The sequence below is a fragment of the Nicotiana tomentosiformis genome, chromosome 10 (genome assembly GCF_000390325.3).
Source record: "Nicotiana tomentosiformis chromosome 10, ASM39032v3, whole genome shotgun sequence".
NCBI lineage: Eukaryota > Viridiplantae > Streptophyta > Magnoliopsida > Solanales > Solanaceae > Nicotiana > Nicotiana tomentosiformis.
This window is the reverse complement of record NC_090821.1, coordinates 5,787,954-5,809,932: the sequence shown is the minus strand read 5'-3', so window position 1 is coordinate 5,809,932 and position 21,979 is coordinate 5,787,954. Positions and strand designations below refer to the sequence as shown.

At 39.6% G+C, this 21,979-nt stretch overlaps 1 protein-coding gene across 1 annotated transcript; it reads right to left on the bottom strand.

The window, feature by feature from the left end:
* Window positions 1–15,590: 15,590 nt before the first annotated feature.
* Window positions 15,591–16,100, bottom strand: LOC138899692 (uncharacterized). The gene has a single exon (XM_070186375.1). It carries the CDS (start codon window positions 16,098–16,100, stop codon window positions 15,591–15,593), a length of 510 nt encoding a protein of 169 aa, XP_070042476.1.
* Between the last annotated feature and the right edge of the window lie 5,879 nt (window positions 16,101–21,979).

The window sequence follows — 21,979 nt, the reverse complement described above, 5'->3', positions numbered from 1 at the left end:
CTTGAAATGGTTTTTAGCCCGATCCCTTAAGAATTCTCGAAGATGTCCTTCGTTGAACAAACGGGCTACCTCCTCCCTCAACTGTGTGCAATCTTCTGTTCTATGACCATGGGTGCCATGATATTTGCACATTTGATTAGGATTTCTCTGGGCCGGATCAGTCTGTAGAGGTCGGGGTGTGATGACCCAAAAGGTCATCTTTAAATTAAATAATTAATTCTATATTCTAAGACTTCGAAAAGCACTATTTATTATTTCTCAACTTGCGTGCACAGTCCGTATAATTTTTTGAACAGTGTTTATATGAAAAACTGATTAAAATATAAAATAGATCCTTAAAACTTAACTGAGTTGACTTTGGTCAACATTTTAAGAAAACGGATCCGGATCAGTGTTTGACAGTTTTGGTAGGTCCGTATCGTGATTTGGGACTTGGGCGTATGCCCATAATTTAATTTGGAGGTCCTTAGCTCAAGTTATGACCATTTAACAAAAACTAGAAATTTAAAGGTTAAAAATTTTCAAGTTTGACCATGGAGTTGACTTTTTAATATCGGGGTCGGAATCCGATTATGAAAATTGGAATAACTGTGTTATGTAATTTATGACTTGTGTACCAAATTTGAAGTCATTCTGGATTTATTTAACATGTTTCGGCACAAGATTTGTGTATTAAAAAGTTTGAAACTCAAAAGTTTGAATCGAGGCATGAATTGTAATTTCGGCGTTGTTTGACGTAATATGAGACCCCGAGTAAGTCCGTATTATGTTATGGGACTTATTGGTATATTCGGACGGGGCCTCGAGTACCCCGAGTGTTAATCGAATCAAAATTGGAACAAAAATTGGACTTAAGCAAAATTTGGAATTTTGCGGCTTCTGGTGCCTTCGCTTCTGCGAAGCCTTGGCCGCAGAAGCGTGAATTGCATCGCAGAAGCGGAAGTAGAGGATCTGGGAAAGAAGCCATAGAAGCGGAAATGTGGACACTCCTGCGAGTCCGCAGAAGCGGACATTTGTTCGCAGAAGCGTGGGGCAGCGCAAAGCGGCATTTTTAGTCGGAAAGAAGGGCAAGTTGAGGTTCGGAAAGTAGGTGTAATGAGGTTCAGAAAGAAGGGAAAGTTGAGCCCTAGGTATATAGGACCCTTCGAAATTCTTGAAAGGGTGGGCGAAGTAGCCTACATGCTTGCATTACCACCTAGTTTATCAGCGGTCCATCCGGTGTTCCATGTGTCAATGCTCCGAAAATATTATGGTAATCCGTCCCATGTGTTAGATTTCAGCTCAGTCCAATTGGATAAGGATTTGACTCACGAAGAGGAGCCGATAGCTATTCTAGCCTGGCAGGTCCGACACTTGAGGTCTAAGAGTTATCCTTCAGTTCGGGTGCAATGGAGGGGTCAGCCGGTAGAAGCAGCTACCTGGGAGTCCGAGTCGGACATGCGGAGTAAATATCCACACCTTTTTACTAGCTCAGGTACTTTTCTAATTCCGTTCAAGGACGAACGTTTGTTTCAGAGGTGGAGAATGTGATGACCCAAAAGGTTATCTTTAAATTTAATAATTAATTCTATGTTCTAAGACCTCGAAAAGCATTATTTACCATTCTTCGACTTTGTCACGACCCCAAATTCCCTCCGTAGGAGGTCGTGATGGCACCTAGTCTCTAAGACTAGGTAAGCCTATCAATGCGGAATAAAAATAAAAATTTGAAACTTTACATAATAATTACTCCCAAAACCCGGTAGAAATAAGTCACAAGCTTCTAAGAATTTTATCCTCAATGTCTCTATATATATCAAGATCTAAAGAAAATAAGGAAGCAACATAATAATGATAAATGGGGACTCCGGAGTCTGCGGACGCTGGCAGATATATCTCAAAGTCTCCGTGTACAGGTAACTCACTGATTTCAGGGCTGGTAAGGAGTACCTGGATCTGCACAAAATGATCTGCAGAAGCGTAATATGAGTACACCACAGCGGTACCCAGTAAGTGCCAAACCTAACCTCGGTAGAGTAGTGACGAGGTCAGGTCACAATTTGCACCTCAAGTGCTCAAATAATTTAACTTGCTAAAATAATTCAACAACAATATTTTTTCACAATAAAGAGCTCATGGCTCATGTCAAAATAAATCATCAATAATAGTTTTCCACAATAAAGAGCTCACGACTCCGTCACAATGAGTACGAAAATCTTACACAAATATTCAGAAATAAATAATTCAGCAAAATAATATTTCAAAATCTTTAATACGTTGCTTCAATACCAAATTTAAAATGTCAAATACTTCATATTAATAATAATTAAATTAAAGAAAATCAACTTCAAATAATGCACGGAATAAAAGAAACCAAGTTTCAACTAAACAGGTAAAAAATTTAGCAGAAAAAAGTCAAGCAAATTTAAAGTATACAAATCAAATCAATGATGGAGAATATAACAAGATTTAATAATTTAATTAATATGCAACAAGACTTTCATCACATTACAATTAATACCAATCCTAGGCGAAATTTCCCTCACACAAGGTTAGACAAGTCACTTACCTCGACTTGCTCCAATTTAACCAAGTAGTATGTTTTTTTACTCGATTTTCTGACTCCGATCGACTCGTATCTAGTCATAATTAATTCGATACAGTCAAATAAAATTATAGGAATCAATTTCATAAAAAAAATACTACATTTTTCAATAAAATCCAAAATTAGCTCAAAAATTGCCCATGGGGCCCACGTCTCGGAATCCGACGAAACTTATAAAATCCAACAACCCATTCAATTACGAATCCAACCATACCAGTTTCACTTAAATCTGACTCTGAATTGACACAGAAATCTCAAAAATTTGTTTCTATGAGATTTCTAAAAGTTTCTCAAAATTTCAATCTCGATACATTAATTAAATGGCAAAAACAATGATATATTCGTATATATAGACCAAATCCGAATTAGAATCACTTACCCAAATGTTATTTCTTAAATATATGTCAAAAATTGCTTCTGCTCAAACTCAAGTTCGTCAAAAATGGCAAATGGGACGAAATCTCCTCTTTTATAAATCTGCCCAGGCAGCCTTCAGAACTGGGCCTCGATCGTGGCTTCGATCACAGGCTCGAGCCGGGGCCTTCGGTCATGGCATCGATCATGGCATCGAGCCTGGGCCTTCGATCATGGCATCTATCTTGAGCCTTCGATCATGGCCCTCGAGCCTTGCCTTCGATCATGGCTCTCGAGCCTGCCTTCGATCCTCGGGTCGATTGCTCAGCAGAAGAAAAATTGCAGCAGCTGTTTAAGTTCTATTTTTGATCCGTTAACCATCCGAAACTCACCCGAGGCCCTCGATACCTCAACCCAATACACCAACAAGTCCTAAACATCATATGAACTTATTTGAAACCTCAAATCAAATCAAACAATGCTAAAATCACAAATCACACCCCAATTCAAGTTTAATGAAACTCAAGAATTTCCAACTTCTACATTCGATGTCGAAACCTATCAAATCAAATCCGATTGACCTCAAATTTTGTACACAAGTCATAAATGACATAATGGACCAGTGAAAATTTTCAGAACTGGATTCCGACCCCGATATCAAAAAGTCAACTCCCCGGTCAAACTTCCAAACTTAAATTAATATTTTAGTCATTTCAAGCCTAATTTCACTACGGACTTCAAAATAAAATTTCGATCATGCTCCTAAGTCCAAAATAACCATACGAAGCTGTTGGAATCATTAAAATTCTATTCCGGGGTCGTTTGTACATAATTCGATATCCGGTCACTATTTGAACTTAAACTTTTAATTTCTCATCAAAATTCCATATCTCGGGATAGAACCTAGGAATTTGATTCCGGGCATACGCCCAAGTCCCAAATCACGATACGGACCTACCCAAACTGTCAAAACACTAATCCGAGTCCGTTTGCTCAAAATATTGACCATAGTCAACTTAGTTGAGTTTTAAAGCTCTAATTCACATTTTAATCCATTTTTCACATAAAAACTTTCCGGAAAATTTTACGGACTACGCATGCAAGTCGAGGAATGATAAATAATGCTTTTCGAAGTCTTAGAATACATAATTAATTATTAACTTTAAAGATGACATTTTGGGTCATCACATTCTCCACCTCTAAAACAAACGTTCGTCCTCGAACGGAGTTAGAAAAAAAATACCTGAGGTGGTGAAAAAGTGTGGATAACAGCTGCGCATATCATGCTCGGTCTCCCAAGTTGACTCCTTGACCGGATGACCCCTCCACTGAACCTTCACGGAAGTAATGTTCTTTGACCTCAGCTTTCGAACCTGCCTATCTAAAATAGCCACTGGTTCCTCAACATAAGATAGATCCTTGCCCAACTGAACCGAACTAGAGTCTAACACATGAGACGGATCGCCGTGATATTTTTCCGAAGCATAGAAACATGGAATACCGGATGAACTACAGAGAGACTAGGTGGTAGTGCAAGTCTGTAAGCCATATATCCAACTCTCTCAAGAATCTCAAAAGGTCCAATATACCAAGGGCTCAACTTGCCTTTCTTCCCGAACCTCATCACACCCTTCATAGGCAAAACCCAGAGCAATACCCGCTCACCAACCATGAATGCAACATCACGATCCTTCCGATCCGTATAACTCTTCTGTCTAGATTGGGCTGTACGAAGTCGATCCTGAATCAATTTAACCTTTTCCAAGGCATCCTGATCCAAGTTTGTACCCAATAGCCTAGCCTCGCCCGGTTCGAACCAACCCACTGGAGACCGGCACCGCCTACCATACAAGGCCTCATACGGAGCCATCTGAATGCTTGACTGGTAACTGTTGTTGTAAAAAAACTCAGCAAGTGGTAAGAACTGGTCCCAAGCATCCCCAAAATCTATCACACACGCACGGAGCATATCCTCCAGTATCTGAATAGTGCGTTCGGACTGTCCGTCCGTCTGTGGGTGAAATATTGTACTCAACTCCACACGAGTACCCAACTCTCGTTGTATAACCCTCAAAAGCCGTGAGGTAAACTGTGTACCCCGGTCAGAGATGATAGATACCGGTACACTATAAAGTCTGACAATCTCGCGAATATATACCTGAGCCAACTGCTCTGAAGAGTAAGTAGTCATCGCAGGAACGAAATGAGCTGACTTGGTCAATCTATCCACAATCACCCAAACTGCATCGAATTTCCTCTCAGTCCGTGGGAGTCCAACAACGAAATCCATAGTGATCCGTTTCCATTTCCATTCTTAAATTTCCAACTTCTGAAGCAAACCACCCGGTCGTTGATGTTCATACTTCACCTGCTGGCAATTTAGGCATCGATCTACATATTCCACTATGTCTTTCTTCATCCGCCTCCACCAATAGTGGTATTTCAAGTCCTGATACATCTTTGTACCACCCGGATGAATGTAGTACCGCAAACTGTAAGCCTCCTGGAGAATCAATTCACGCAAACCATCTACATTAGGCACACAAAGCCTACCTTGCATCTGTAATACACCGTCATCTCCAATTACGACTTCCTTGGCATCACCGTGCTGAACTGTGTCCTTAAGGACAAGCAGATGAGGGTCATCGTACTGACGCTTTCTGATCCGATCATAAAGAGAAGACTGAGAAACCACACAAGCCAAAACTCGGCTCGGCTCGGAAATATCCAACCTAACAAATTGGTTGGCCAAGGCCTGAACATCCAAGGCTAAAAGTCTCTCTGCTACTGGTAAATATGCTAAGCAGCCCAAACTCTCCGCCTTACGACTCAAGGCATCGGCCACTACATTGGCCTTCCCTGGATGATAGAGAATGGTGATATCATAATCCTTAAGCAACTCCAACCATCTCCACTGCCGCAAATTAAGATCTTTCTATTTAAATGAATGTTGTAGACTCCAGTGATCGGTGTAGATCTCACAATGAACACCGTATAAGTAATGCCGCCAAATCTTCAAGGCATGAACAATAGCTTCTAGCTCAAGGTCATGTACATGATAGTTCTTCTTATGCACCTTTAACTGTCTGGACGAGTAGACAATCACCCTATCGTTATGCATCAACACTGCGCCGAGACCAATACGCGATGCATCACAATACACAGTGTAAGACCCTGAACCTGTAGGTAATACCAATACTGGACCTGTAGTCAAAACTGTCTTGAGCTTTTGGAAGCTCTCCTCACATTTCTCGGTCCACCTGAACGGAGCACCCTTCTGGGTCAATTTGGTCATAGATGCAGCAATAGAAGAGAAACTCTTTACAAATCGGCGATAATACCTTGCCAAACCAAGGAAACTCCGGATTTTCGTAACTGAGGACGGTCTGGACCAACTCTGCACTGCTTCAATCTTCTTCGGATCTACCTTGATCCCCTCACACGAAACTATATGACCCAAAATCCCACTGAATCAAGCCAAAATTCACACTTTGAAAATTTTGCATATAACTTCTTTTCTCTCAAAATCTGAAGCACAGTCCTCAGGTGTTGTTCATGATCTTCCCGACTCTGGGAAAATACTAGAATGTCGTCAATAAACACAATGACGAAAGAATCAAGATAGGGCTGAAATACACTATTCATTAAGTGCATAAATGTTGCTGGGGCGTTGGTTAGCCCAAATGACATTACAAGGAACTCATAATGACCATACCGAGTCCTAAAATCAGTCTTCGGGATATATGGCTCCCGAATATTTAACTGATGATAGCCTGAATGCAAGTCGATCTTAGAAAACACTCTGGCACCTTGAAGCTGATCAAACAGGTCATTAATACGTGGCAAAGGATACTTGTTCTTCACTGTAACCTTGTTCATCTGGCGGTAATCAATACACATCCGCATAGAACTATCATTCTTCTTCACAAATAAGACAGGAGCACCCCAAGGCGATACACTGGGCCGAATAAAGCCCTTATCCAGTAATTCCTGTAACTGTTCTTTTAATTCTTTCAACTCTGCTGGGGCCATACGGTATGGTGGAATAGAAATGGGCTGAGTGCCTGGTAACAAATTAATGCCAAAATTAATATCCTTGTCGGGTGGCATACCCGAAAGATCCGCTAGAAATACATCGGGAAATCCCTTACTATAGGAACTGACTGCACGGTAGGAGTATCAATACTAACATCTCTTACATAAGCCAGATACGTATCATACCCTTTCTCAACCATTCGTTGAGCTTTAAGAAATGAAACAACCCTGCTAGGAGCATGATCTGAGGTACCTCTCCACTCTAGCCGCGGTAGACTTGGCATAGCTAACGTACCGTCTTGGCGTAATAATCAAGAATAGCGTGATAGGGTGACAACCAGTCCATGCCCAAAACAATATCGAAATCCACCATACTGAGCAATAATAAATCAGCTCTGGTCTCAAAACCACTGATAATAATTAAACACGACCGATACACGCGGTCCACAATAATAGATTCACCCACGGGTGTAGATACATAAATAGAAGAACTCAAGGAATCACATGATACGCCCAAATACAGGGCAAAATAAGATGACACATAAGAATAAGTGGAGCCTGGATCAAATAAGATTGATGCATCTCTATGACATACCAGAATAATACCCGTGATAACAGAATCGGATGCAACGACCTCTGTCCTAGCAGGAAGGGCATAATATCTGGCCTGGCCTCCCCCTCTAGGGCGACCTCTACCTGTCCGACCTCCACCTCTAGCTGGCTGTGCAGGTAGAATGGCAACTGGTGCAATAATCATGGCCTGAGAAGCCTGAGGGCCCTGTGGAATGGGTGGGGCCTGAGAAATCCGTGGAGGTGCACCCCTCCTAAATTTGGGGCAATCTCTCATAATATGACGAGTGTCACCACACTCAAAACAAGCCCTCGGAGGACGTGCCTGCTGAGACAGGCTCGGGCCTAATCGACTAGACTGTCCACTGGAAGCACCCCGTACAAGAGGTACAGTAGATACTGGCGGTGCATAATATGGAACATGAGGTCTGGGAGTAGCCGGAATACCACTCGAAGCTGGAAGTGCTGAATGAATAGGACGGCTCACATAACCTCTACCATGACGGGCTGCAACTGGGGCACGAGAATTATTATATATGCCAGAATCTCGGGGTCTCTTAGCTTCCCTCTCTCTTCTCCCGAGTCCGCATACATTCCAATCTCCTAGAAATTGACACCACCTGTTGGTATGTGATGTTCATCTCTAGCTCTCGGCCATACTGTATCTGATACTAGGGTGGAGACCCTCAATAAATCTGCGAACCCGCTCTCGAACAGTAGCAACTAAGGCTGGTGCATGCCTAGCCAAATCACTGAATCAGACCGCATATTCTGACATGGTCATAGAACCCTGGCGCATCTGCTCAAACTCTGCGCGCCATGCATCTATAAGACTCTGAGGAACATACTCTCTTAAGAACATATCTAAAAATTGAGTCCAAGTAAGTGAAGCTGCCTCAGTCGGACTATCCAACTCATATGACCGCCACCACTGGTAGGCTGCTCCTCTAAACTGGAATGTCGTGAAAGAAACCCCACTGGAATCCATAATACCTATAGAACGAAGGATACGGTGACATTCCTCCAGAAAACCCTGAGCATTCTTTAAGCTAAACCGCTGAAAGTGGGAGGGTGGTACTTCTTATACCTCTCGAGCCTGAGATGCTCCCCTTATGAAACTGTTGTCCTAATCTCAGGCCGAACTGGGATAACTAGCTGCACTGGTATAACCTCTAGGGTATGGTCAACTTGGGCCCGTGGCTTTGGAGTACGGGCGACGGGAGTCTGTGGTCCTCCCCCGGCCTGAGATGTGGCAGGAGCAAGTGGAATTAACCCTGCCTGAGCTAAAGTGCCAAACATGCTCAAAAACTGGGCAAGAGTCTCCTAAAGTGCAGGAGCAGTAACAGACGTCTCAGGTGCCTGCTCTCCAACTGGAGGTACTGATGGCTCTGGTGCAGCAGCTCGTGCAGGTGCTCTAGCTGCACCACGTGGTCTTCCTCGGCTTCTGCCCCGACCCTGGCCTTTTGCGGCTCCAACAGGGGGTGCGGGTGTCCGATCATCAGATCCAGTTGTGCGTGTCCTCACCATCTGTGAGAGAATAGAAAGACAATTGTTTAGAACTTTGAAATCAACAAAGGCGCATGATAAGGAATCAAAGAAGTGAATATTTCCTAACAGTTCCATAGCCTCTCGAAGATAAGTACAGACGTTTCCGTACCGATTCGCAAGACTCTACTAAGCCTGCTTGTGACTTACAACACCTATGAACCTAGAGCTCTGATACCAACTTGTCACGACCCTAAATTCCCTCCGTAGGATATCGTGATGGCACCTAGTCTCTAATACTAGGTAAGCCTATCAATGCGGAATATAAATAGAAATCTGAAACTTTACATAATTATAACTCCCAAAACCTGGTAGAAATAAGTCACAAGCTTCTAAGAATTTTATCCTCAATGTCTCTATATATATCAAGGTCTAAAGAAAATAAGGAAGCAACATAATAATGATAGATGGGGACTCCGGAGTCTGCAAACGCTGGCAGATATACCTCAAAGTCTCCGTGTATAGGTAACTCACTGATCTCGGGGCTGGTAAGGAGTACCTGGATCTGCACAAAATGATGTGCAGAAGCGTAGTATGAGTACACCACAGCGGTACCCAGTAAGTGCCAAGCCTAACCTCAATAGAGTAGTGACAAGGTCAGGTCAGGCCCTACTGGAAAATAATAATTGCATGGTAAAATGTTTAACAATATAATAAAATATAACGACAATGGAAATGAATCAAGCAGCATGTCACCATTTAATTACATAAAATAATGGCAAATAATATCTCGTGGAATCAAAACAGAATTCTTTTCAACTTTAAGTAAATCACAACAAATAATCAAAGGCAACTGCGGCCATAAATCAATATCAACAAGGGCACTCCCGAGGTACCGCCTCTTAGTCCCAAATCATAAATAAATTCACAATATCTCATTTTCTTATCTCACCGCGGGAGCCTTCACAATTAGTTTATAAAAAATATTTTTCCCGAAATAGCATCCCGCGCTTTAGCCATCCTTATCACACCGCATGACTTCTAGTAGTTCCCCCTACTAGCCATGCGTATCAAGCCACCCTTATCTCACCGCATGCATTTCAATACCCAGATCTTATACCACCGCATGCGTATCAATATCACAATATATCACAATTTGCACCTCAAGTGCTCAAATAATTTAACTTGCCAAAATAATTCAACAATAATATTTTTCCACAATAAAGAGCTCACGGCTCATGTCAAAATAAATCATCAATAATATTTTTCCCCAAAAAAGAGCTCACGACTCCATCACAATGAGTACGGAAATCTTACACAAATATTCAGAAATAAATAATTCAGCAAAATAATATTTTAAAATCTTTAATACGTTGCTTCAATACCAAAGTTAAAATGTCAAATACTTCATATTAATAATAATTAAATTAAAGAAAATCAACTTCAAATAATGCACGGAATAAAAGAAACCAAGTTTCAACTAAACAGGTAAAATAATTAGCAGGAAAAGGTCAAGCAAATTTAAAGTATACAAATCCAATCAATGATGGAGAATATAACAAGATTTAATAATTTAATTAATATGCAACAGTGATTTTCACATTTTAAAAACATAATCCTTCACATTTAGTTCGTGTACACACTCGTCACCTCGTGTACACGACTTTCATCACATTACAATTAATATCAATCCTAGGGGAAATTTTTCCCACACAAGATTAGACAAGTCACTTACCTCGACTTGCTCCAATTTAACCAAGTAGTATGCTTTTTACTCGATTTTCCGACTTTGATCGATTCGTATCTAGTCATAATTAATTCGATACAGTCAACAAAAATTATAGGAATCAATTTCATAAGAAAATACTATATTTTTCATTAAAATCCGAAATTAGCTCAAAAGTCGCCCGTGGGGCCCACATTTCGGAATCCGGCAAAATTTATAAAATCCGATAACCCATTCAATTACGAGTGCAAACATATCAGTTTCACTCAAATCCGACTCCGAATAGACACAGAAATCTCAAAAATTCGTTTCTATGAGATTTCTAAAAGTTTCTCAAAATTTCAATCTCGATACATTAATGAAATGGTGAAAACAATGATATATTCGTGTATATAGACCAAATCCGAGCTAGAATCACTTACCCAAATGTTTATCCTTGAAAATCTGTCAAAACTCGTTTCTGCTCAAATTTAAGTTTGTCAAAAATGGCAAATGGGACGAAATCTCCTATTTTATAAATCTGCCCAGGCAGCCTTCGGAACTGGGCCTCGATCGTGGCTTCGATCATGGCCCTCAAGTCTAGGCCTCGATCGTGGCTTCAATCATGGACCTCGAGCCTAGTCGGGGCCTTCGGTCATGGCAACAATCATGGCATCGAGATCGGGCCTTCGATCATGGTATCGATCTTGAGCCTTCAATCAATGGCCTTCGATCATGGCATCAATCATGGCATCGAGCTCGGGCCTTCGATCATGGTATCGATCTTGAGCCTTAGATCAATGGCCTTCGATCATGGCCCTCGAACCTTGCCTTCGATCATGGCTCTCGAGCCTACCTTCGATCATGGCTCTCAAGCCTGCCTTCGATTATCGGCTCGATTGCTCAGCAGAAAAAAATTTGCAGCTGCTGTTTAAGTTCCATTTTTGATCCGTTAACCATCCGAAACTCACCCGAGGCTCTCGGGGCCTCAACCCAATACACCAACGAGTCCTAAAATATCATACAAACTTATTTGAAACCTCAAATCAAATCAAACAACGCTAAAATCAAAAAGCACACCCTAATTCAAGCTTAATAAAACTCAAGAATTTCCAGCTTCTACATTCAATGTCGAAACCTATCAAATCAAGTCTGATTGACCTCAAATTTTGCACACAAGTCATAAATGACATAACGGACCTGTGAAAATTTTCAGAACTGGATTCTAACCCCGATATCAAAAAGTCAACTCCCCGGTCAAACTTCCAAACTTAAATTCATATTTTAGCCATTTCAAGCCTAATTCTACTACAGACTTCCAAATAAAATTTCGATCACGTTCCTAAATCCAAAATCACCATACGGAGCTGTTGCAATCATCAAAATTCTATTCCGGGTTCATTTGCACATAATTCAACATTCGGTCACTATTTGAACTTAAACTTTTAATTTCTCATCAAAATTCCATATCTCGGGTTAGGGACCTCGGAATTTGATTCTGGGCATACGCCCAAGTCCCAAATCATGATACGGACCTACCAAAATTGTCAAAATACTGATCCGAGTCTGTTTGCTCAATATGTTGACCAAAGTCAATTCAGTTGAGTTTTAAAGCTCTAATTTACATTTTAATTTATTTTTCACATAAAAACTTTCCGAAAAGTTTTACGGACTGCACACGCAAGTCGAAGAATGATAAATAGTATTTTTTGAGGTCTTATAATACAGAATTAATTATTAACTTTAAAGATGACATAGTAGATCATCACAGACTTGCGTGCGCAGTCCGTATAATTTTCTCAAAAGTTTTTATATGAAAAATTGATAGAAATGTGAAATTGGGCCTTTAAACTCAACTGAGTTGACTTTGGTCAACATTTTAAGTAAACAAATCCGGATCAGTATTTTGACAGTTCTGGTAGGTCCGTATCGTGATTTGGGACTTGGGCGTATGTCCGGAATTTAATTTGGAGGTCCCTAGCTCAAGTTATGACTATTTAAGAGAAACTAGAAATTTAAAGGCTAAAGATTTTCAAGTTTGACCACGGAGTTGACTTTTTGATATCAGGGCCAGAATCCATTTCTGGAAATTGGAATACCTCTGTTATGTCATTTAAGACTTGTGTGCCAAATTTGAAGTCATTCCGGATTCATTTAACATGTTTCGGTACAAGATTTGTAAATTGAAAAGTTTGAAACTCAAAAGTTCGAATCGAGATGTAAATTGTAATTTCAGCATTGTTTGACGTGATATGAGACCCAGAGTAAGTCCGTATTATATTATGGGACTTGTTTGTATATTCGGACGGGGTCCCGAGTACCCCGAGTGTGAATCGAATCGAAATCGTAACAAAATTGGACTTAAGCAAAATCTGGAATTTTGCTGCTTCTGGTGCCTTCGCTTCTGCGAAGCCTTGGCCGCAGAAGCGGCTCCGCAGAAGTGTGAATTGCATCGCAAAAGCGGAAGTAGAGGAGCTGGGCAAGAAGCCGCAGAAACGGAAAGATGGACGCTCCTGCGAGTCTGCAGAAGCGGACATTTGTTTGCAGAAGCGAGGGGCAGCGCAAAAGCGGCATTTTCAGTTGCAAAAGCGACATCGCAGATGCGGCAATGGTGTCGCAGAAACGACTGTTGACAGAACATTAATGGGTCGAAAATGGGCATTTTTCTTCATTTCGTTTGGGTTTTAAAACCTCGGTTTTTGGGCGATTTGAAGGAGTTTTATCACGACTTTGAATTGGGTAAGTGTTCTATAACCAAAATTGATTGTATTTCATAAATCCATGTCTATATTCATCCTTTATTTCGGATTTAGATGGAAGAAATTGAAATTTTTGTAAAACTTTCTAAAAATGAAAAATTAAGATTTGAAGGTCCATTTGACATCGAAATTTAGTAATTTTTATATGGTTGGACTCGTCTCGGAACGGGCGTTCGAATTTCATAAGTTTTTCCGAGATTCGAGATGTGGGCCCCACTATCCATTTTTTAGATGAATTTCGGATTTTAATCCGGAAAACTAGTAAATTCATATGGAATTAATTTCTACGATTTGTATTGAGTATATTTAATTGTTTGTGACTAGATTTGAGGATTTCGGATACGAATTCGTGAGGCAAAGATTTATTGGATTTTTGAATTTGGTTGCAAAGCGAGGTAAGTGTCGTGGTTAACCTTGATTTGAAGAAATAGAACCCTTGAATTATTTGTTTTATGAATTTCATGTGAAACAATGTATAGGCAAGGTGACGAGTGCCTATACCTTGTCAAATTAATTATTTAAGCATCTTAAATTATTTTAAGACACGAATTAATTATTATAATAACTATTTCTCTCATATTCCTTGTCAAATATTAATTCTTGAATTTCTGCAATAATTGTTACATGCTTATTTGATTTATGTGTCTTAATTTCTACTTGACATTTAGCATATTAAAAATTAAACTGCATATTTTCTCCCTAATTTCCACAATTAATTGCTACTTGTCATTGTTTGTTTCATAAATAAATTATAATTATTGTATGCCTTGATGCTTAATAGTCTCTCATTGAACGTGGTATTTATTGGAGTATGTTTATTACATTTAAGAGTTGTTAAAATATGTGGGGGGGGGGGAGGGGGAGGATCGGGTTGCACACCGCAACGAAAATAAAAATAAATATATTGGGGGATCGGGTTGCACGCTGCAACAGATTTATTTAAAGTTTATATTAGAGGATCGGGTTGCACGCTGCAATATATTTATTTTAAGTTTATATTGGAGGATCGGGTTGCACGCCGCAACAGATTTATTTTAAGTTTATATTGTTGGAGCGGGTTGTGCGTAATAGAAACAAGTTGAGGGATTAAGACTGCTGAATTGACTTCAATTATTGATATTATTTACCGGTCTTACTACTATTCATATTATTATTATTATTATTATTATTATTATTATTATTATTATTATTATTATTATTATTATTATTATTATTATTATTATTATTATTATTATTATTATTATTATTGTGTATGGGTTAATGTAAGTGACTTGCCTTAGCCTCGTCACTACTTCGTTGAGATTAGGCTCGACACTTACAGAGTACATGGAGTCGGTTGAACTCATACTACACTCTGCACTTCTTGTGCAGATTTCGGAGTTGGTCCCAGCGACGTACCATAGACTTGCTCGGATTTTAGCTACCCAGAGGAGACTTGAGGTATAACTGCACAGCGTCTGCAGTTCTGAAGTCCCCGTCTACTTTATTTTAGCTGTGTATTTTCTTTCAGACAACTTTATTTTATTCAGACCCTTATTTGTATTATTCTAGAAGCTCGTGCACTTGTGATTCCAGTTCTGGGATGGTATTTAGATATCGCGTTTATTATGGATTATTCACTTTATTTCAGACTTTATTTTCGCATTTATTTCTTTGTTATTAATTAATTTAAAATTGTGTTAAAATGGCTAATTATATTCTAATGTTAGCTTTCCTAGCAAGTGAAATGTTAGGCGCCATCACAGTTCTGAATGTGTGAATTTTGGGTCATGACACGGGGTCACCTGGTGTCTTTGATGCGCCCAATGGCTGATACAATAGCTGATGCATCAATATTGAAGTTGTATTCTGATAGTCGTGGTGCTTCTTTGGGTTCGATATTTCTATCGAAACCACTCTTACTCATGAGCCCTCGAGAGCTCTATCCTTGATAATTTATTCTATCAATTCGAATGGGGTTGCATCCAGGCCCGTTGTTTCTCCGATCTCCACCGTATGGCTGATATCGATCTCTCTTTGACCGTGGTTCCCGGTTAGTATCCCTTTTAACTCTGTCGATGGTCCTATTTGGATAAACGGACCCGGAATGAGTCCCCAACTAGTCAACCTCGACCCTAATCTTTGACTGATACCGATTATGCACATCGGCCCAGGTTACAACTGGATATTCGATCAAGTTCTGCTTCAACTGAATTGAGGCTACCAAACTTCGTATGTTTAGGCCTTGAGTGAAAGCCTGAACGGCCCAATCGTCGGCGACCGGGGGAATATCTATACGCTCTATTTGGAACCGAGATACGAACTCTCTGAGCATCTCGTTGTCTTTGTATTTTACTTTGAAGAGGTCCGACTTTCTAGTCTCGACCTTTATCGCTCCGGTGTGCACTTTGATGAAGGAATCTGCGAGCATAACAAAAGAATCAATGGAGTTAGGTGGTAAATTATGGTACCATATCTTCTCCCCCTTTGATAAAGTTTCTCCGAATTTTTTCAGCAGTACAAACTCAATCTCATCGTCCTCTAAATCGTTTCCCTTTATTGCGCATGTGTAAGAAGTGATGTGCTCGTTGGGGTCGGTAGTTCCATTATACTTGGGAATTTCTGGCATGCGGGATTTCTTCGGAATGGGCTTAGGAGCCGCGCTCGAGGGGAAGGGCTTTTGTACGAACTTCTTTGAATCCAAACCCTTCAAAATCGGCGATGCTCCTAGAATTTGATCAACTCGGGAGTTATATGTTTCCACTTTTTTTATCATTCTCTTCAATCTTCTTCTCCCCTGATTCAATTCGTTTTGTCAGCTCCTCGAACATTTTCAAGATAGCGGGGTCGGTTCCTGACTCATTTACATTTGACCTCCCCGGCACTGGTTTGGCCCTGTGAACAATTTTTTGTGATTGCTCGGGTTCGACCCTACTCGGTGTGTGGTTCTGATTTTGAAGTTGTTCTATTGTAGCTTGTTGAGCCTGCAGCATTCCGAATATTATTCGAAGGTTGATTCCGCCTTCTTTGCTTCCCTGTTCGTTTTGACCGGCTGATCGAACGTGTCTGCGGACGATATTTTCGTCGACGCCCAAATTTGCATTCAGGGCAACATAGGAACTAACGTCCATGGGGTCTGCAACTGGTACTCCCTCGAGGTCAACTGGAAGCACTTCGTTTCCTGGGGCGGCTACGTTGTCGTTTTCGCCATGAAAACCACGGCCGTTGTCGATGTGTGTGGGTACTGCTTGAGAGTTCGATATGTTGATCCTGGAATCAAAAACGCTTACAAGAACAAGTGTAAAGTAGTGTGTGTTATGAAAATTAGTACTAGGCAATCACTATTATTCTTAGCCCCACGGTGGGTGCCAAACTGTTTACCCTAAAAACGGATAACGATTGAATTTATTTGTGATTTTTAGGACACGTGATTTTACTTGGCACAGACTGAGAAAATATGCAAATTGACATTGAAATTGACTGTAAAGAAAAGTAAAAGCAAACCAAATGAGATGTGCAGCTTTGGTCCTCGAGCTAAGTTACCCTCGAACCAAATGAAATAGCAAATGAGATATGAGCAAATTAACAGAGTATTGAGAACCTAAAAAAAAGAATAGTATATTGCTTTGTATTGCATGAATATCCTCCCTTTATAAATTATTAGATCCCCTTTATATAGTAGGGGAGCCCTACTTATGGTACAATTCTAAATACAGTAAGAAATCCCATGATTAGCTAATTAATCTCTCGTTGATTTGTGCTGTGATTTCCGCCGAGATTATCCCCCTAATTGCGGCTATAATGTCTTTTTTGTTTCTTGGCTCGATCTTGATCCTGGCCGATCTCGATTCTGATCGGTCTCTGGGTCTTCGAGCTCGATCTTGGCCGACCTCGATCTTGATCGGTCTCTGGGTCTCGAGCTCGACAACATATACTTCGCACCATGGCTCGATATTATAATGATGAACCTCGGACCATCATGTTCCAATCTTGATTAATCATACGAAGGGCAAAACTCGATTTTGACTGTATACAGTATGCTTAGGCCTTAGCCATCGAATTTTGGAGTTACAGGAAACGTACGTAATGCAACAATAGTTTTAAATGTAATAGAAACACTATAACTAGTTAAACGGTGTAAAAATTCATTTCATTCCATTGTGGGTATGTGTGTATATATATATATATATATATATATATATATATATATATATATATATATATATATATATATATATATATATATCCTGGCCAAGCATTTTAATTAGCTGGATTTTTAATTAAAATGTCTTCACTATGATTAGTGGCAATAACGTAACGTCTCCTATAAAGATCACAAAGCATCAATTCATAGAGGAGCCTTTTCATCAATCTTCAGATCAGATAATTTCTAGGGTTAATTTATTGGATGATCAATCAAACTTTCACTTTATTACAAAAAAAATTGACGAGATTATAAAATTTAGAAATTTAAATTAGTGTTAGGTATGAAGTCTACCACATCGAGTCATTGACCATACAGTCGTGAGTAATAATGACCAATCATTGTATATACCATTAAAACATGAAAGGTAGGCATATATATGACTGTAGGTTATCTAACTTTTATTCTAAGATGATCTTTAATTTTGTCAACTATCAATAGACCTAAAAGAGTTTGCATTAATGGGGGAGGAGATAAATATATTGGAATATTGAATATGAAGGGACAGCAGAAACAGAACGTTTTAAGTGCAACGCCATACAATTTGATGCACTCAAGTGGATGATACTAGTTCTATCATATCGTCCTATACAAGACAGCACGGTGCACAATGTATTTTGTATTCATGCAGAGTTTAGGGAAGGGTCATACTCCAAAAGGTGTGATATAGACACTCTATCCTAATGCAATCATTAGTGTCTGTTTTTATGGTTCGAACCTGTAACTTAGAGGTCAGGCAACGTTATTGTTGCTTGCCGGTCCTATATATGTCGGCTAAATAAATATACTTCCAGTCTTTTTCTTCTTTTGTAGAATCCATACAATCAACTTTTGAATTGATTCGAGTTAACTTGCACCAATTGGCTGAATGGTGGTGGTGCCTCTTTCATTCTTGATGATGCCATTGTTTTTATTTTTCAAGAATCCCCTAGACCATGCAATTCAAGAAGAAGAAAATCCACTCATAGTACTGGCGTAAGCAGAATATTTCGCAAGTTATGTTACCTTATTATCACAACATGAAAAGTTGGATTGAAGCTCTACAAATTCTAAGATTTTACTTCTTGTTTCAAGTTGATGTGTATTTCACTTTAATTTTAACTAGTGTCGGCCTATTATATTATAAATATTTTTAATACCCAATATGATTTTACAAGTAGGATCTGGAGAGGGTGGGAAATACGCAGACCTTACCGTTACCTCCTTAGTAGAAGGGTATTCTGCCATTTTCCACTTGCGGAAGAAAATAAGAAATTTATTATATAGCCACTTGGAAAACTAGTTATAAGGATTCTCACCATCTTGCATGTTCAAATAACACAGAGATTGTTCATCCATTTACTACAATGTTGATTAATGATACTATCTAAAAGGATGAGAAATCCTCAAAAGGATGAGCAGCTTCTTACCATAAACAAACTTTAGGACAAATGAAAGTGGTTTATGGTCCTTCAAATCAAGTTGCTAAAATACTTGTTCTTTGCTTATGATTAGTTGACAACTACTGGAGCAAGTTTTGACGAATATTCTAAAGTAAAAGACAAAAACAAAGCTTTAAATTAAAGAATTTGAATACGAATTTCTGTAAATATTTATAGTATTCCATTTTTGTGAAGCAACATTTGTGGAGTCTTTTCCTTTTTCAGTTTCCTAGCTAGTCATGAGATCTCAAGCTAGGGTGGTCCATTTTTACAGCTTGCATTCTGTGAACCCTGTATGATGGTCCAAACTCCAGGCCATATTCTTAGGATTTCCTTTCAAGTTTATTATGTTTCTCAATTTTGAACTGCTCTTTAAAAACTTAAAATAGATTATTAAGTAGTAATCTCAAGGAATCTAGGAAATACTTGTTGGAAAAGAAATAAAAATTGAATAGTATCTCAAAAGTAAAGATTTTTTTTATTGGTTAAAAAAAGTTTTTTTCCTCCACCTCGTATAGAATCACATCTTTTAGTGCAGCAGTAAAAAAACTAGTAAAAGGGATTGGATTCACGTGTACCCAGAATTGGTGGATATGTCAATCTTGAATGCGAGATAGACACATAGGAGGCTCGTTTTGAGTCATTTTTATGGAAAATTAACTGTTTTTTTGATGAACTAGATAATGATATAATATAGCAAAAATAGTTACATCATTGTTTGGGAGCAACTGCTCCCGATTGTTGTGTTAACATTGTCTTGCATTACAAGGGGGGTTCATCCTGATTTTACGTACAATAACAGTTCCTAGGATGTCTGCAACACAGGGCCTTGTTTACAAACACCGGAGGAACTGTCAAAATTTCTGTCCTATCAAAAGACTTTTTTTCTGCTCCTTCCTTTGCGAGGAGGTCCGCCACCTGGTTTAGTTCTTTGAAATTGTGTCCTAGTGCTGGGTTCCCTGGCTGCTCCATCAATGACCTGCATTCAAAGATAATAGATTTATAATGCAGGTTTTCTCATTTAGCATTTTTACAACCTGTTCAGAATCAGTGCATATTTGTAGAGGTGTGAGTTTGTGTTCGAGGGCTATTGTGAGACCCTGCCATAGAGCTTGGAGTTCAGCCTCTAGGCTGGTGGCATGTGGTAAGCCTCTCATATATCCTAGTACCCAGTCAACCCTGCTATTCCTAATGACACCCTCAATTCCTCCTACTCTTGATTTTGGGCAAGCATCCCCATCAGTGTTAAGCTTGTAGGAGCCAGAAAGATGTGGCTCCCAATTGATGTGGATTTCAATAGTTTCCCCTTTGTCCCTGTGTTGTACAGCCACATGGTAGTATTAAGTGGCTATGGCAAGGGTTTGTTTAACAGAGCAAGGTTCTTTTTCTTTTCAAAAAGATTGTTGTTTCTTGTGAGCCATAGGCTCCAAAAACAAAAGGGTAAAAGGGATTTTCAGTTGATAGCATTGTTAAACTGCATGTTCTTGACCTTGTGCCATGTATCCTCCCAGTGGATCATTGAGAACACAAGGTATGGATGAGAGTTCTTGTTAGTACACTCCAGGGTTATGAACTGCCATAATGCTCTTGCATTTGAGCATTCAAAGAAGATATGATTGATGTCTTCCACTCCAGAGGAGCAGAAATAACATATTGGGCTAACATTTAAGCCTATATTGTTTAAGTGCCTGGCTATGGGAAGTCTGTTATGTTACATCATCTAAGTGAAGACTTAATCTTATTAAGGACCCTTAGCTTCCAAATCCAGCTGAAGGTATCATCATGGTTGGAGTTGGAGTTTATCTTAGAGCTAATCAGGTTGTAGGCAGATTTGGAGCTGAAACGCCCATTACCATTGAGGTTCCTGATGAGCTTATCCTCAGAGTCGGTAGAAAGAGGGATAAAGATGGATTGAATAATATACTTAATGTCCATGGGAAAGGGGTAGTGGATATCATCAAAGTTCCATTCCCCATTGCTGAGGATGGAGCGGATCTTAGTGGTCAAGTCAGAGTTGTGCTAAGGCCCCTAGAGGATTGTGTTGAGGGGTTGCATATTGGGGATCCTATTGTCTGTAAGAAAGTTGACTCTGTCCCCTTTATGGACAACCCATTTAGAGGCCTTAAGACAGACCTTCCATCCTTCTTGAATACACTGCCAAGTCCTAGTTTTAGGTTTAGCTCTAGGATGGTTACCACTATAGTGCTTCCCAATCAGTACCCTAGCCCACATGGTGTCAGTGTTCTTGTAGAGTCTCTAAGCTAGACTGGTCAGGCTAGCTTTATTTTTCATGTGTGCTTGTTGAAGGCCCAGACCCCCACTGTTCTTTTGGCTTAGTAATAGTATTCCATTTAATCATGTGCAACTTTCTTTTTTTAGCAGTTATTCCCCATATAAAGTTTCTTTGGATTTTATCAATCTGGGTTGTGATGTGTGAGGATAAATTTATATAGCTCATCACATGGCTGGGAATGCTCCCCAGGCTAGATTTTGCCAAAATTGTACGGCCAGCCATGTTTAATATTTTAGTTTTTCAGCCAGCCAGCCTAGTGTTCATACTGTCAATGATGAATTAGAAATCTCTGTTGGTAGGCGTTTTATGGAAGATTGAAAAACCTAGGTATTTACCAAAATCTCTGCTTTCCCTAATTCCTAGTAATGAGCTGCAGGTATTGGCCCAATCCTCATGACAGTTGGTTGAAAAGACAACCTTGGATTTTTGAATGTTGACCTTTTGGTCGGATGCACTATTAAATTCCTCTAAGGTAGACAGAATGGCTTCACAACTTTTTTTATTGGCTCTACCAAATAGGGTGAGATCATCATCAAAGAACATGTAAGAGATTTTTAGGTCATTCCTTCTAATGGTGATTGGAAGCCAGT

Coding starts and splice junctions, on each gene's coding strand:
- LOC138899692 (XM_070186375.1), bottom strand. CDS start 16,100: ATGCCAGAAATTCCCAAGTATAATGGAACTACCGACCCCAACGAGCAC.